This window comes from Hypanus sabinus, chromosome 6, assembly GCF_030144855.1.
Source record: "Hypanus sabinus isolate sHypSab1 chromosome 6, sHypSab1.hap1, whole genome shotgun sequence".
In the NCBI taxonomy this organism is placed as follows: domain Eukaryota; kingdom Metazoa; phylum Chordata; class Chondrichthyes; order Myliobatiformes; family Dasyatidae; genus Hypanus; species Hypanus sabinus.
Window position 1 is genome coordinate 168,284,223 of NC_082711.1, and position 18,563 is coordinate 168,302,785.

Consider the following 18,563-nt stretch of genomic DNA (forward strand, 5'->3'; position numbering starts at 1 on the left):
AGTTAAGAGCACCAAGTTTCTGGAAATGCACAAAATGGATGATCTCATCTGGTCCCTCAACACCACCTCTTTGGTCAAGAAAGCACAGCAGCAGCTCCACTTCCTGAGGAGATTAGGTGTGTGAGACCCCTCCCCTTCCCACCACAAACAATTTTTACAAGGGTTCTGACTAGCTGCATCACCACCTGGTATGGGAATTATAAGGCACCTGATGACAAGTCCCTATGAAGGATTGTGAGAACTGCCAAGGATCATTGGGATCTCTCTTCCATCTATCAGATACATTTATATCAGAAGCAGGGCTGTTAGCACTGTCAATGATTCCTCCCATTCACCCAACAATCTCTTTGACTCCCTACCATCAGGCAGAAGGTATCACAGCATTGACAAGAACTATTAGGATAGGCAAAAGCAGACCCCCCCCCCCAATGAAACTACTGATTGTCCTACCACCACCACCCAGGTCTCATGCATGAAGTGCCAGTAGCGTTATACTGATTACCTTTTAAACTTGTGTTGCACATGCACTTTATTATTTATTTTATTAGTGATATTACTTTGAGTGTTGTAAGTGTGAGTTATATGCAGTGTTGAGCACCTTAGTCCGGACAAATATTGTCTTGTTTGGCGGTGTACATGTGTACAGTTGAATGACAATAGATTTGAACTTGAACAAACTACAGAAAATATAGTTTATGCAATTGTTTTTTATAATTTAATCCTCATGGTCTGGGTATTATTCTGGTGTCAACATATCATTCCTAACATGTGGTGCTCCGAGCTAACAAAGTATTCCAGGTATGGTTCCAGTTTTCTATAAGATTTAATTTTGACTGATGGTATCTTTTTGGGGATATCAAGAACTCTAGAAATGGTACACTAACTATAGCTGGATCACATCTGCTTAGAAGATCCTAGTAGCAGTCCTTAATCTGGATTCAAGGAGCTGATCTCACTAATCTTTCATTCTTGGACAACAGTGAGTAATCTCAACAGTGAGTAAGCCCCAGTAGTTCTGAGACCCTTTGGCAGAAGGCTAAGATGGAGTGGAGTAATACATGACTGATATTCAGAGGTGTTCAGTAACTATTACGCTGGATGTAATTGCTATTACAAAAGCAAAGTTAAAAAAAATGCAAAAGATGCTCTAATATAGCAACAAAATATGATCTCTAATTTCCTTAGTGTGCAGGATGGGAATCCCCATTCAAATGACTGGGACTCTGATCTTACTCCAGGTCTGATCTGGCATAGGATTGGAGAGGAAGATTCCAGAGACAGATGCCCACCATCTGTTATGATGCAAGCCTCACAAGCTCTGTATTTGATCTGTATTCTGTCGAGGCTCTGAGACTTAGAGATTTAGATGGTTGAAATTTGGAACAGCTAATTCAAGAGAGCAAGGTTTGCCCCAACATCTACAAACATCACCTTGGTCATATTTTAAAATTTGAAGCCTCCAAAAAACCTTACCAATTGCAAATCAATGGTAACTCATTTGTGATAACCTTTTTTGTGGCATTCAGCTGCTCCATGATAAATACAAATTGGTAACTAACAAATGACATGCAGCTATTTGTTCCACATTCTCCAACTTTCTTTTCTCAGTTTACTCAAAATTCTGGTGAGTCATGTACCTTTCAAAAATGAAACTTTGCTTACTGGAGTTACCATTGAGAATCATTCTCTAGCTTCAGGGGCTATGTTGCTTTGATTTTGTAAATTTACAACTTCATTACAGGCTCAAACTCTAAGAATTAATTATAATTCCATAGAGTACTTTTACCAGAAGGATTGCAGTGTTCATAGCACTTTAACACCATATTCATAAAGATGATCAGGGACAGGCAATAAATGTAACATTACATGAAAGAACAAACTGGAAGAACTTTGGAAGATCACAGGGCAAAGCTCTTACCGAATCCTAGCAAAAATCGACATGAAATGGCATCTGATCCTGGAAATGTGTCACTAATGCATTATTAGCTTCATTATCAATTTGCTTATACTAATGTTACTGAGCAGTCCATCCCCATAATTAAATTAGCTTCTGGAAAATGAAGTTAAAAATATAAATATTGGGAATCTAAAAAAAATGCCAGAAATACATCATGTGTCAGGCAGCATCAGTGGAATGAGAAAGCTTATGTTTAGGTCAAAGAACCTTCAGTTCTGGAACAATAGCCGTTTCTCTTTCAATAGATGCTGCTTGACTACTGAATATTTCCAGTATCTTGTTATTGTATTCAATTAGTTCATTTGTCCTGTTTTCCTCTACTTAAGTCTTTATAACATAGCTAGAAGTATTTGTATAACATGTAAACCACTCTTCTTTAAAACCATTTTATTTATTATCGCTACTTTCAAATTCTTAACACCTCACATCTAGTGAATATTCACTAATATTCATCACAATTCCACAGATACCTCTGTCAAATTAAACTCTCCAATGCACTTAACATCCTTAACCTCAATATTACACTTCTGAGCACAAGCAATTACCTATCCTGAGCTTTTCAACTTTATGTGCTACTATCACAGGTTTGAGTATCTTTGGTGTAGATCTTGAACTATCATCAGCTCATCTGGCTGAACTGTATCAATCAATAACAGGTCCTGTTCTTTGTAAAGAGACTGTCCAAAGATCAAGAATGCTAATCAAGGTTAGTTAGGAAGATTCAGGCTATGTCCACACTACACCGGATAAATCCATGACCGAAGCTTTTTCTCTTCATTTTTACCCTCCGTCCACACTAAAACGGTGTTTTCGTCTCTCGAAAACAGAGCTTTTCAGAAACGCTTTCCAGCATGGGTATTTTGAAAATGCTGCTTGAGCAGATCAGTGTGGATGGGGTAACCGGAGACTTCTGAAAATGCTGTCAGACGGCAGCGTACCATTTCATTGTCTTCTAGAATGCAACCTAACAATTTCAGAACAGACGGCAACGAGACTGAAGCCAGAAGAGTTAGAAATGTACTCACCAAATACTTTGACCCATAACTTACTGAATAAATAAGTATACTGTACTCACTTTGCCCTGTTTTCTGTCCTTGCTCGTATGAAGGTGGCTTACCTATTTATGCAAGTACTTCTCTTACAATAGGCGTGTAACAGCCTAATGTAACATTGTATGGAAATACAAGAAAACACTGATGCAGACATGTTTTACACATTTAACAAGGTGCTTTATTAATGCAACATAGTCAGTTTTTCAATGTTTGTCGTCAGCCGGGTCATTCTGTCTGTGAACTCCCTGTCGGGTGCCTCCATACGCTTCAGTATGTTTTTTTTAACTTTTAAATCTTCCTGCGCGAGAGCGAACAGCTGCCTGCCGTTTAAGTTTTTCTGGCCTGTAACTGAACAAACATGCACCGTCTTTCACAGTGAGATTCGACACCAAACATGTCGCTTGTTTTCGGTAGATGTGTCCTGTGCATGCGCAGTAGGAGATTCGCTGAAATCTCTGTTTCAATGTGGACAGAGATATTTTTAAAAATGCATAGTGTTAACACCCATCGTTTTTACGCGAAACTGGCGTTTTCAAAATTATCTGGTCTAGTATGGATGTAGTGTCAGTCGCTAGGTACACATGGTGAGATAGTAAATTGGATTAGACATTGGCTCAATGGAAGAAGCCAGAGAGTGGTAGTGGAGGATTGCTTCTCTGAGTGGAGGCCTGTGATTAGTGGTGTGCCACAGGGATCAGTGCTGGGTCCATTGTTATTTGTCATCTATATCAACGATCTGGATGATAATGTGGTAATTGGATCAGCAAATTTGCTGATGATACGAAGATTGGAGGTGTAGTGGATAGTGAGGAAGGTTTCCAAAGCTTGCAGAGGGATTTGAACCAGCTGGAAAAAAATGGGCTGAAAAATGGCAGATGGAGTTTGATACAGACAAGTGTGAGGTATTTCACTTCGGAAGGAAAACTCAAGGTAGGACATACAAGGTAAATGGTAGGGCACTGAGGAGTGCAGTAGAACAGAGGGATCTGGGAATACAGATACAAAATTCCCTAAAAGTGGTGTCACAGGTAGATAGGGTAGTAAAGAGAGCTTTTGGTACATTGGCCTTTATAAATCAAAGTACTGAGTATAAGAGTTGGAATGTTATAATGAAGTTGTATAAGGCATTGGTGAGGCCGAATTTGGAGTACTGTGTGCAGTTTTGGTCACCAAGGATATTAATAAGGTTGAAAGCATGCAGAGAAAGTTTACAAGGATGTTGCCGAGACTTGAGAAACTGAGTTACAGAGAAAGATTGAACAGGTTAGGACTTTATTCCCTGGAGCGTAGAAGAATGATGGGAGATTTGACAGAGGTATATAAAATTATGACGGGTATAGATAAGAGTGAATGCAAGCAGGCTTTTTTCCACTGAGGCTAGGGGAGAAAAAAACCCAGAGGACATGGGTCAAGGGTGAAGGGGGAAAAGTTTAAGGGAACATTGGGGGGCTTTTCATACAGAGTGGTGGGAATGTGGGAGTGTGGAATGAGCTGCCAGATGAAGTGGTAAATGCAGGCTCATTTTTAACATTTCAGAAAAACTTGGGCAGGTATATGGATGAGAGGAGTATGGAGTGATATGGTCCAGGTGCAGGTCAGTGGGATGAGGCAGAAAAATTGGTTTGACACAGCCAAGAAGGGCCAAAAGACCTGTTTCTGTGCTGTAATGTTCTATGGTTCTAATGCACAGTAACCCAGCGTAAAGCCAGGGAATGACTAACAACAGCATCACTTAATTGGCAAAAATCACCTCCAATTAAATTTGAAATAGATATTTCTTCAGATTATGTTCAAACTAGATTATGGATAATATTGGAGGGATGTTTAGCCAGCTGGAATGTCACTGAATCTGACACAATATCTACCATACAATCACAGTAAAACAGCAACCATTATTTTGTATCAACAGGGGCATACATAACTTTATACAGTAAATGAGTATTTTGATTCAGATTAATTAGTTTTTGAACATTTCAATGCACAATCTACATCTACATTTTGGATCCACTTAAAAAGGCTAGTTATAGAATCTTTGTCTGCATTCAGAACACACAACTGCTCATTACTACAACTGTTACAAGCATGAAGACCTTATGTTTTCCTAACACTTCAATGAAATAAAACAATATATATTCAAAATAGAAGATTTGAAACTTAAGCATTACATAAATCCAATACTTTGCAGTCAAATTGTTAAAATGGGATATAATTTTTCTGGTGGAGAACTAGTCTGGGCAAGTATATATTAGAATAATTTGTCAGAACTACTTGTAATAAACCAGTAATAAAATAATGCCTACAACTTTCCATTCTTTACAACTTTTTAAATCAGCTGGGTATAATTACCTTCAGAAGTAGCTTGAATTCAATACCACACAGAATTACAAAAAAATTTCAACATATTGTTTTTAAAATTCACTGTGGAAGCTCAGTCATTGAATGCATGACAGATTAATAGACTTTTATTGCATAAATTAATGTACATCCGCTTAATGCAGGAGAATGGCTAAAAAGGCAAAATACTACCCATTGAAGGGCAAGGTGAACACAAGGGACCAATAACTATTTCTGCTTCTATTTATGATTTATTTCCTCTATTCGTATGAATCTACCTGCTGGAATTATTATATGGTAAAGATGAGGGGTTTTCTGAGCTAACTAGAAATTATCCACTGAACACTGTCTCACCACCTCTATATCCTCTTTAAAACTCTTTGATAAAGCTGTCAATCTCCTAATAGCCCTGATAAGCCTTCAGCAAACTCAATTACAACATCCTACATAACTGGAAAAGATATACAGGTGCCCCCACTTTACGAATGTTCACTTTACACTGCTTCACTTTTTACAGAAGACCTACATTAGAAACCTGTTTTCGCATTACAAAGAGAATTTTCGCTTTTACAAAAATTTTTCCCATATAAATTAATGGTTCTTTGCTTTACACCATTTCGGCTTAAGAAATGTTTCATAGAAACATTCTATCTTTGTAAAGGGGGACACACCTGTATATCCCTTCTTATCCTTCCCACCTGCCTGCAGCCTTTGATGTTGTTGGTAAACCATTATCTTTAAAGCCTCTATATCATTAATCAGAATTGATCTGTACACTTGGATTCATTTCATTATGAACAAATGGTGCTTACAAATCCAACATTTCTAACTGCAGAACAAAAATGCTAGAAGTACTCAAATCAAGCAGCATGATCGGGGAGAATAAAAGTCCAACATTTCGAGACACCTTTCAGCTGAATGGAAAAGTGAGATAACAAGTGCATTTTATATTGTATTTGTGTGGAGAGAACAGTGTGAGTGTCAGTGTAGTGAGTAAGATGAAAATCTGTCAAAGGAAATTATAAAAAAGTCAGCAACAGAACAGAAATAAAAACAATCAAACCATACAAAGATGCAGCTAAACAAGTGGGAATTAAAAAAAGGTTAATTTTTAAACTCAAATTAATTACAAATTCGTGAAGCTTGCAGACTGATGTTGAGATGCTGTTCCTTAGCTTACACTTGGCATCACTGGAATAATTCAGGTGGTCCAAGTCAATTCAAATTGGGAGTGGAATGGAGAATGGATAACTACAATCTGCAGTTATTCAATCTGCCTTTGGTTTCTTTGATGCAGAGGTGCCATAACTGAAAGACACTTTTTTTCACCCAATTATAGGTACAGATGTTTGCAAAGAGGATGTTGCAAAGTCCTACACAAACATTAATTGTCTAAATTGGAAATGCCATCCTATAGGCAAGTAAAGAAATGGCCTGATATTAGCTCTCAAAAGTCAGTCTTTACAGAACTCCTCCATCACAAACCCTATGTACATCCTGTCCCGCCATCAGGCAAACTCACCAAAGATGGTTGCCCATAGAGAGGGAGAAATCCTGACAGAACTCTTGATTCCGTCTCTTTGAGGCTTCATAACATTGTCAGGCATAGACAAGGAAACCTCTGAACATGAACTCAGCAAATGCATCAGTGCTTGCCCATGCCAAACGAAAATATACTTAGAAGAATCACCAAAACCACGAAGGGGTCACAATAAGTTTGGGTAGTGGTGTTTTAGATATCTTGTTTTTAAAGTCAAGAGACCAAAAAAATCCGTTATTTAAAAAAAATCTAAAGATACAGAATAACAACAGTCAAATCTAGCCCAACTAGCTCACACACACCCCAATAACACCCATGTGTTCAATTCAGAAAAGCTCTAAATGTTACCAACCTGGCATAGCTACGTAAGACTACATGCATATTAAACAGTAAAAACAGAACTGACAGACATTAGGATGATCACTCAACAGTCCTGTGATAGTAAATATATAATATCCAGTAGTAAATATTTGAGGACAATTAAACAGCTATCAAGAAAATGTAATTCCATGAACATTTGAATCTTCAACACAGGCATGGCCCAAAATGAAAGTGCTAAAGCTTAGGCTGGAATATTCTCAACATTGAACTTGAGTTATGTATGCACTTTGGTAAGTTGAATAAATATGAAGATTATTTAAATAGGAAGAGACTGAAAATGAGTTATGTACAGAGAAATCTGGGAGTTTTACACATGAATCAAAACTTTATCAGTAACAGACAACAATTAATTAAAAGAGAAATGGCAGATTCACTTTCATTGCAAAGGGGTCAGAGCATAGAAATAGGGATTGTACAGGGTATTGGTGAGGACACACTTGGAGTACTAGGCAGCTTTGGCTCCATTATCTGAAAGAAGATATAGCAGCACTGGTGACAGTCCAAAAGAGTCACCAGACTAAATTCTGGGATGGAATTTGTGAGACTAAACAAGTTAGATGTGCATTTTACCTGGGCACATCAACCATGATCATGTTGAATGGCAGGCAAGGCTCGAGGGCTGGGTGGCCTATTCTTGCTTCTATTATGTTTTTGTATACCTTCTACTTGCTTGGACAAGCATAGCCACAACATGCCTTTTAAAGCTGCAGAGCATTCCAGACAAAGCAGCCTGCTGAACTGGTATCATAATCTACCACTAGGAATATTCATTCCCATCACCATAGGAACACAAAAGGCTGAAGCATATATCATTTACAAAATTACTCAACCAGATTCATAGGACATCAGCTCCCAAATCCAAGACACTCAACAATGACGACCAAGGCACCAATTTTCAAACAATCAGAAACTATCATACATTAATGGATGTAAAAAAAAATCTTTAATTAAAACACCAGTAAATCATTGAAAGGATTAAACAAAAAAACCCCACAAAATTTGCTCCTTATATCCAGCCTAGAAATTCTATTCATAATGCCAAGGAATCCCATCAAGATGGCACTAACAGTGGAGTTCAGCAAAAGACTAGTCATAAATACATCAGCATAATCAACAATACCTAAAAGTTTTGCATTTGACTGCATATATATGGGACTAAGACTCAAGGTTCAGTCAGTGGATCTGAGAAAAGTAAATTATTACTAAACACGAGGAAATCTGCAGATGCTGGAAATTCAAACAACAACACACGCAAAATGCTGGTAGAACACAGCTGGCCAGGCAGCATCTATAGGGAGAAGCGCTGTCGACGTTTCGGGCCGAGACCCTTCGTCAGGACTGATGAAAATTTCTATTACTTTACTTTGTCTTTGTTAAGATTTCTTTAAAAAATTAAGAATTATTTGGCAATAGTTATTAAGACGTACTGTTCCAAATAATGAATCAGAATAAATATAGCAAAATAAATCATACTTGGTGCCTACAGTTGACAGCCCCTTCCTCTGTTAGGGGATGGAAAATATGGAAATGACTTACTGCACTTGTTTCTCATCAAGTGACCATTCTTGACTATTAACCAAATATCAACAACAACCCATTCACCTCAGCTGAAAACTCAAAGACTCGTCATATCATGTTCTCGATATTGACCGCTTATTTATATATATTCTATTTCTTTTGTATTTGTACAGTTTTTTACCTTTTGCACATTTGGTTGATGTCTGTCCTGATGGGCAGTATTTCACTGAATCAACAGCATTTCTTGGATTTGCTGTGTATATTCATAAGGAAATTAATCTCAGGGTTGTTTATAGTTACATATGTACTTTGATAATAAAATTACTTTCAACTTTGAAAATTCTTGGCAAAGGTAGATTTGGTTAAATAATAGCTTTTATGCAGGTTCTAGAGAGTGAAACCTTAGCAATGAATATCAATGCTTAGAGGAAAATGACTACTAAGAGAAAATGCCTCAAAATTTTATCAAAGGAAAAAACAATTCTAACAGAAAAACCAGACACCTTATCTTTAAAATATGCTCGTTGTAACCATTCCCTCACATGCAAAACATTTCACACTGAACAGAATACAGTCATTACATAAATGTAATGTATCTCAGTGAAGATTTTAAACTTATGATTGACTTTTTAAAACCAATTTTAGCTTAAATAGTCAGCAAAATAATAGAAATGTGATGAATATTTTAAAAAATTGGTCTAAGATAAAGCAAGCCAAGTGAATACATGAACTCATATTAACCAAGCACAATATAGCAACGGAGGATGAGAGGCGACCTAATAGGTGTATAAGATGATGGGGGCATTGATCGTGTAGATAGCCAGAGACTGTTTCCCAGGGCTGAAATGGCTAACACGAGTGGGGATAGTTTTAAGGTGCTTGGAAATGGGTGATGTCAGTAGTAAGTTTTTCCACAGAAAGTGGTGGATGCATGGAATGCACTGCCGGCGCCAGCAGTAGAAGCAGATAAAATAGGGCCTTTAAGAACCTCTTAGTTACATGGAGTTTAGAAAAATAGAGGGCTCTGTGCTAGGAAAATTCTAGGCAGTTTCTAGAGTAGATTACATAGTCGGCACAGCATTGTGGGCCGAAGAGCCTGTAATGTGCTGTACATCTCTATTTTCTAATATAGCAAAAGGTTAATTATTTTTTATTGGAACTTCAACTGCTATTTTAAATAAAACAGATCTCACTGAAATCAAGTTTTATTGCCACGGTTCCTGTTGAAGATCTAAGTACAACTTGTTACACTCAGAAGAAAGCAAAGTACAGTATCAGATTTTGGAAAAAAAAGATTGTAAGGCTCTAAACTAGCAATTTTTCACATTAAGAAAAAAGCAATGCTGATGATCACCTATTTCCTTTTTACAGCCTTTCTTCATTTGGTGTTCAGGAGTTCCAACTTAACGACAGCTAATTTGCAACTCAATTTTGCTATTTCCTGAACTTTAAAATCAACAATTATTGTACATGCACTTGAAAAGCTCCTATATCTTGAAGCTGGGAGAAAAGGTCTAAGATCCATCTTCTCCATTACAGGCTTTGACATTTTAGTCAAACAGATTTTGATCCAAATGTATAGAAATTAAACAGTAAAATAAAAGGGCATAAACAAATATTAGCTACAATAGTTTTAAGAAGGGTTAAGATATTCTGTCCAAAGATAACATTGACATGAACTGAAATTGACATAACAAAAAGTAATGGGTGGAATCCCACTGGAGTATCACCATGAGTGAGATGTGAGGGAAGTGGAATAAATTAACAGTTGGAGCTGCAGTAGGAGGCAGAAGGTAACTGAATCAAGTAGAGACCTTGAAATGAACTTGCATTAAGTATCTCTATCAGTGGTAGGAATAGTTACAGTCATTAGTATCAATGTTATTCATTCATCAAGCTTGTTTTTGCTAAAGGTTAGGACTTTATTTCTTGGAACGTAGAAGGTTGAGGGGAGATTTGATAGAAGCATACAAAATTAGGAGTGGTACAGATAGGGTAAATGCGAGCAGGCTTTATTCACTGAACTGGCAATTTTTCACATTAAGAGAAACAATGATTACCTATATCATTTTTTAATTAATTTTTAATACATTTTACAGATTAAAAAAAAACCAAATCACAATGAGGGACATTAACACAGTGCAAAATTAAGCATACAATGACAATATGATACAAAGAAAGAGAATTTTTTAAAAAAGCACCTAAATTGAAGACAAGTAAACTTAGTATCCTCCCCAAACCCCACAACACAAAAAAAAACTCCAGACCAACCACAACACAATATAGAGAATATAAATCAGGACAATCAAACTCCCAGACTGTGAATACTCTTAGCAACAGAGGATAGTAATGCCTACTACCAGAAAAAAAAGGGAGCTGAAAGCAAGGGATCGAAAAGAAAAAAACTCTAGTCAAGAGGAAGGTTATGAAAGTACTCGATAAAAGGTCCCCAGACCTTATGGAACTTTAGGTCCGAATTAAGAACTGAATAATGAATTTTTTCGAGGTCCAAGCAGGCCATAATGTCGTTAAGCCATTGAGCATGGGTGGGCGGGGCGACATCTCTCCATCTAAGGAGGATCAAGCGTCTAGCCAGGAGAGAGGCAAAGGATAATATTCGGCATTTGGTCAGACTCAGACGCAAATCTGTCTCGCCCCAGAAACCGAACAAAGCAATTAAGGGGTTTGGTTCTAGGTGCTGATTCAGAATATACAATAACGTAGTGAAGACATCATTCCAAAATTTCTCCAAGCTAAGATAGAACCAGTACATATGAATGAGAGAGGCCTCGCCCCTCTTGCATTTATCCCAAAGCGAACTAATGTTAGGGTAGAATCGAGATAGTTTAGATTTAGACATTTGGGCTCTATGAACAATCTTAAACTGTAAAAGGCAATGGCGAGCACAAAGAGAGGTTGAGTTAACCAATTTGAGAATCGAGTCCCAGCTCTCATCAGATAAGGAGGTACTTAAATCCTGCTCCCATGCCATTTTAATTTTATCCACAGGGGCCCGTCGTAAGGCTACTAATTTATCTTGAATAATTGATATTAAACCTTTACCTAGTGGATTAATGGAAAGAAATAAGTCCATAGCATTTTTTGCAGGCATTTCAGGAAAGTTAGGAATTAAAGGAGCAATAAAGTGTCTAATTTAGAGATATCTAAAAAAAATGAGCATTGGGCAGATTGAACTTAACAGAGAGCTGCTTAAAAGAAGCGAAGCGATTATCAATGAAAAGATCTTCAAAATGTCTAATGCCCTTCCTATACCAAACCTGGAATGCTGAATCGTACGTGGTAGGTAAAAAAAGGTGATTATGTACGACAGGGCTGGAAACAGAAAAACCATGGAAACCATAGCATTTCCTAAACTGAGCCCACATACGCTAAGTGAGTCTAACAACAGGATTAGCTATTAATCTGGACAGACTGCTAGGGAGTGCAGAGCCAAGAAGTGCAGAGATAGGTAATTCTTTAGTGGAGCTCAACTCCACCGCCACCCACTTAGGGCACTCGGGTTGTCCATGGAAGAAAGACCAAAAGGTAGCACAGCGTATATTAGCTGCCCAATAATATAAACGAAAGTTAGGTAAAGCCATGCCACCCTCTTTTTTAGATTTTTGGAGATGGATTTTACTAATTCTAGAGCGCTTTTTCTTCCACAGATATGACAAAATAATAGTCTAAGGAATCAAAAAAAGATTTAGCAATAAAAATTGGGATAGATTGAAATAAGTATAAAAATTTGGGTAGAACATACATTTTAACAACATTAATACAACCTACCAAAGACATAGAGGTGACTCTGTTTTATAGTATATGAAAGATTGGCAAAGTTTTCACGAAAGAGATCTTTAAACTTCCTTGTGACTGTATTTCCAAGATAAGTAAATTGATTATGGACTACTTTAAAAGGGAGATCACGAAATGTTAATTCTTGCGCTTCTTTATTAATTGGGAAAAGTTCACTCTTATGTAAATTAAGTTTATAGCCAGAGATCTGGCTAAACTGGTCAAGAAGTGAAAACGTTGGAGGTAAGGATGTAGACGGATTTGAGAGAAAGAGTAATAAGTCATCAGCATAAAGAGAAACTTTATGCTCAACACCCCCTCTCCAAATCCCGGTCAATTCAGGACAATTTCGAAATGCTATCGCCAAAGGTTCTATAGCCAAATCAAAGAGAAAGGGACTTAAGGGGCATCCCTGACGGGTGCCACGTTTGAGATTAAATACCTGGGATTTCTGAAAATTAGTTAAAACAGAAGCAGTAGGACACAGGTACAGCAATTTGATCCAAGAGATGAAATTTTGACCGAGGTCAAATTTTTCTAAGACTGCAAAAAGGTAGTTCCACTCTACACGATCAAATGCTTTCTCCGCATCAAGGGAAATAACACATTCAGGAATCCCAGTTGGAGGTGAGTATAAGATATTAAATAAATGCCGAATGTTTAAAAAAAGGGAGACGGTTTTTAATAAAACCTGATTGGTCATCAGAGATAATGGAGGGAATAACGGTTTCTAATCTATGAGCCAAAACTTTAGCTAAGATCTTTACATCAACATTGAGCAGAGAAATCATCCTATACGAGGAACACTCTGTTGGGTCTTTGCCCTTTTTTAATATTAGAATAATAGATGTCTCATTGAAAGAGGGTGGCAATTTGCCGTAATTAAACAAATCAGATAATACTGAAAGTAACTGAGAAGAAGTGAAGAGAATGATTTATAAAATTCTACAGGGAACCCATCAGGTCCAGGAGATTTCCCTGAGGACAGTGCAGAAATTGCAAAAGAGATTTCTTCTGATGATATAGGCGCATTAAGTTTGGCTTCAGAATCAGATGAAAGTGAAGGAATATTCAGATTCCTTAAAAATTGATCAGCAGTGATATTGTCATTCAAAGATTCAGAGGAATAAAGCCGAGAATAAAAAATTTTAAATGCGTCATTAATTTCTAAATGATCCAATGTAAAGTCTCCGTTCTCCTTCCGGATCTTTGTAATATGTTGTTTGGCTTTGGAACGCCTCAGCTGATAGGCTAGAAATTTACCAGACTTATCCCCATGAATGTAAAAGTGACTCTTGCTTTCGAGAAGTTGGCGTTCGATAGGTTGAGTAGACAGAAGATTAAATTTAGTTTGGAGTTCAACACGCTTCTTGTATAGTTCAGGGTTCTTAGTTTGAGCATATAGTTGATCCAATTCTTTAATCTGGTTAATGAGGTCTAATCGATCTGCACAGGATCTTCTGTTGAGATTTGCTGTGTAAGAGATTATTTGACCCCCTCAATCTGGGATGGCACTTCAGGTGATGTATTAGTGTTAAAATAAAAAGTTATCTGATCCTTAATAAATTTTTAAAAATCATCATCCGATAATAAAGTTGAATCAAACCGCCAGTGTTTATTCCTCTGAGGGAGACCAGGAAAGTTCAGCGAGAGAGCAATTGGGGCATGGTCAGAAATCAGTATACTCTGATAGTCACAAGAGTAGGCCAATGGAATAAGTTGGTTATCGAATAAGAAATAGTCAATTCTAGTGAAGGTATGGTGAACATGTGAAAAAAAGGAATAATCTCTCTCAGTAGGATGAAGGAAACGCCATATATCAGAGATACCAAAATTAGAGAGAAACGATTGAATAGCTAAGGCAGATTTAGTAGGTGATATGGTAACAGAGGACGATCGATCCAGATTAGGATCTAACCAACAGTTGAAGTCACCACCCAGTATAAGAGAGTATGAGTTTAAGCTGGTAGTGAGGAAAAAAAACATTCAAAAAAAGTTGACATCATCAAAATTGGGGGCATACAGGTTTGCTTGTACAACTTTAGTGTTGTATAGTTTACCAGAAACAATAATAAAACGGCCATTTGTATCAGATATATTATTATGGAGTTCAAAAGGAATATTTGAGTTAATAAGAATGGAGACTCCCCGAGCTTTAGCGGCAAAGGATGAATGAAAATGCTGACCCGCCCACTTTGACAGAGGCTGGGAGTTTTCAAAACAACGAATATGAGTTTCTTGAAGGAAAGCAATGTCAGCTTTGAGTTGTTTAATATGTGAGAATACCTTCCTCCTTTTAACAGGGTGATTCAATCCCTTTACATTCCAGCTCACGAATTTAAGTGCACTAGCCATTATCAAGTACTAATGCATAAAAGGCAGCAGGCATATAAAAAGTCAAGCAATACAATAGCAGTCTGGGAGCAGAAATGTAAACATAGTTTCGTGAAATCAAAACATAAACATGTCCTGAGCAATAAAGACGAACAATAAATACAGTGAGTGATGTTGGAACTGGAAAACCCACCCCAACCAAACGGCTTTGGACGGCTACCAAAAAAAGCAGCTAGCTCTACCAAAAAAATTAACCCAAATATAACTTCCAGATCTGTGTCATTAACAGCAGTTCCTTATAAATACTATAGCAAATAGTAACTAGTTTATGCACTAGAAAACATAACTACAAATTGGAACATCTTCTGCAGAACTATAAAACTTAATACAGAGAAAATCGGAAGAAAACCAAAACTAACCTACCCGTGAAAAATTATGGAAGAATAAAGTAAGAGAAAGGGAAAAAAAGGAGGAAGGGGAAAATTATAGATTCAAGAAGAGTACTTATCAACCATTTACAGAAAGGGAAAAAAAAATCAAAGATCAAAAGAAAAGGCGAAAAAATTAATAAATAGAAAATAATCAGCAGTTAAACTGTGAACCAACAAACAGGGAGGCCTTTAATAAAGACTTCAAACCTCCAAAACAAGTTAGAGTCAATTGTAGAACTCTATAGATAAAGTTATACAAGAATAAAATAGATTACACAAGTACTATTTAAACGCCCATAGGGAAACATTAAGCACAGAATATCTATTTAAAAAAGACACACCAAATCCAGGGAGAGATTGTCAACAGCCCTTAGAGTTTCAATAAATAATGTCTGAGTGATTCAAGTAAAGTCTGAGTCCAGAAAAAGTAATTTTACTACGAGAAGTACTTATCCACCATTTTAGGAGGTCCGATCGGGTTCCAAAGATGGCTGGATAGCCGGAAGACTTGCAACAAATGCCTCAGCCTCCTTCACTGACTTAAACCACTTATATTTTCCAGTATTAAGCGTGATTCGTAAATCGGCAGGAGTGCGAAGAGAGGGTTTAAAACCACGATCAAAAAGCACTTTCATTACGCCTTTAAACTCAGCACGCATCTTTAAGATCTGGGGTGCAAAATCTTCCACAAAGCGAATGATTGTATTTTGGAAAGTAAAAGTATCTCTGCCACGTGCCTCCATAATCAGACAGTGTTTTACCTGGTATTGATGAAAGCACAAAATTACCGGTGGCGGGCGGGAGCCCAGAATTCCGGGGGGAACGTAGACCCTGTGTGCCCTTTTGAGCTCAGGCGGGTTCGGAAGCAAATCTTTCCCGAATATCTCACAGAGAAACTCAGCAAAAAACTTCATGGTTGATCCCTGTTCAGTGGCCTCTGGCAACCCAAGAATTTGAAGGTTACAGCGTCTGCTCCAATTTTCGAGATCCACCATTTTAGAAAGGAGTTTGCTACATTTCCCCTCTAGGCTGAAACACAGTCTCCAAGTATCGAACACGACTTTCTAAATCTTCAGAAGTCAAATCGATGCGAGATAAGTGTTCAGCATGTTCGTCCACTCTATCGTTGATCCGATCCAGTTTGGCTTCCAGCTGTTTGAAAGCGGTTCTAAATTCCTTTAAAATATCGTCTTGATGCTGTTCCAGCGCAGCGAGGGTTTCAGAAGGCAGAGCTGGAACTTCCTTTCTCCTGGATTTAGAACTCTTGCTAGACATTGTAAGGTAGATGTGTTCACAGGCAAGTAAAAGAAACTAAATAAAGTTCCTAATTAAGGTTTAAAAAATGGAGATATTTAGTGCAAAGATAGCGAAAATAATGCAACAAAAGTACGGAGCAGCTAAGCAATCGCCATCTTACCGGAAGTATCACCTATATCATTTTTACAACTTTTCTTCATTCGGTGCTCAGGAGCTCAAGCTTAATGTTAACTAATTTGTAACTCACTTTTGCTATTTCCTGAATTTTAGGATTTTATTACTTGAACTCAGAAGATTGCGGGAGATTTGATAGAGGGATACAAAATTATAAGGGGTATAGGTAGGGTAAATGCAAGTCAGCTTTTTCCATCGAGGATAGATTGGGTTACAACTAGAGGTCTGGGTTAAGGATGAAAGGTAAACTGTTTAAGGGGATCATGAGAGGAAACCTCTTTAGAGGGTGGTGAAAACGTGGAAGAAGTTGAAGTGGTGCACGAGTTCAACTTCAACATTCAAGAGAAGTTTGAATAGTTACACAGATAGTAGGTGTACAGAGCACTAGGGTCTGGGTGCAGGTTGATGGGACTAGGCAGCTTAAATGGTTCTGCACAGACTAAATGGGCTGAAGGGGCTGTTTCTGTGCTGTACTTTTCTATGGTTCTGATACTATAATCTTCACTCAAGCCACCAAAAGAGCTTTATAAAATATTTAGAATGACTACCCTTTTCCCTCTTCCCTTCCTAGCCACCATTTTTCCCCACACGAGTCAGCAATTCAAAGCAATGCACATAAAATGCTGGTTCAGCAGTTCAGTCCTGAAGAAGGATATTGGTTTGAAATGTCGACTATTCATTTCCATAGATGCTACCTGACCTGCTGAGTTCCTCCAGCATTTTGTGTGTGTTGCTTTGGGTTTCCAGCATCTGTAGACTTTTTCATGTCAAAGCCAGCAATTCACTTTTTTTTTGTCTAATTTAGTTTATTGCATTTGGTTCTTATGAACCTGTCTTTACACCAAAGATGTTTTTGCTTTGCACAACATCTCCAATCAGTCCACAAGAACTATGCCTCCAGTTTCCTGTTCCTTTAATTCTTCATTCCCCTCTGATCTCTATCTTTGTAATCCTAAATTTTGTCAATGAAGTGCAATGCAAGTTCAAGGAACTGTAAAAATCATTCAAGTCATGTAGGCTTTGCAGATTGAGGCAGCATTTAATCAGCCATTCGTATTGCCCTCAAGATGGGAGACCAGCTGCCTCCTTAAATACACTTGTGTACTCTCAATGCAGTTAAGAAAGGAGTTTCAGGGTACTGACCTAGAGTTGGTGCAAGAACAGTAACATATTTCCATGTCAGGATAATAAGTGGCTTAGAGATCAAGATCCAAGTGGTGAATTTCCACACTCTTGCTGCCCGTCTTCTAACTGTTCAGAGATAGTGGGTTTGAAAATTGCTGACTCGCGAGTGTTGGCCAGTAGCTGTAGTCCATCTATTAGATGACACAAATTGCTAGATAAACAGATACTTTATTGATCCCAAGGGAAATTACAGTGTCACGGTAGCATTACAAGTGCACAGTAATGTGCATCAGTGCTGGAGAGTGTGAATGGTTATGGATGGGAGTTTCTATCAAGTGACTCACTTTGTCCTGCAAGGGTTCATGCTTAACTGCTGTTGAAGCTGTACTCACCTGGACAATTGGATGATCACACTTTTAACAGGAGCCTTGCAGGAGGTGAGTTACTTGTCTCTGAATTCCTAGCCTCAAACTGCTGCTAGTAACTTAATTGAATGCATAGCTACTCCAATTCAGAATCTGATCATTAGTAACTCCCAATGATGCAATGTCACAGTAGAGATAACTAGATATTTCTATTGTTCCAGCAATTGTGTGGTATAATATCCAAGCTTTTCTTTTTACAATATTTTTATTTTTATTCAGAAGAAAAAAAACAAGATTTAC

The 18,563-nt window shown here is 37.6% G+C and overlaps 1 protein-coding gene across 3 annotated transcripts in view; it reads right to left on the bottom strand.

Moving 5' to 3' along the window:
* The window catches only part of LOC132396076 (lissencephaly-1 homolog), a 105,699-nt gene that overhangs the window by 55,025 nt on the left and 32,111 nt on the right, over positions 1-18,563 (bottom strand). For 2 of the 3 annotated variants that reach the window (XM_059973458.1, XM_059973459.1), the window contains exon 3: positions 17,917-18,089. The exons of the other annotated variant lie outside the window; for it this stretch is intronic. In XM_059973458.1, coding sequence (XP_059829441.1) covers positions 17,917-17,951 — 35 coding nt within the window. In that variant the 5' untranslated portion in view covers positions 17,952-18,089. The remainder of the gene's footprint in view (positions 1-17,916; positions 18,090-18,563) is intronic. 3 annotated transcript variants of the gene reach the window in all.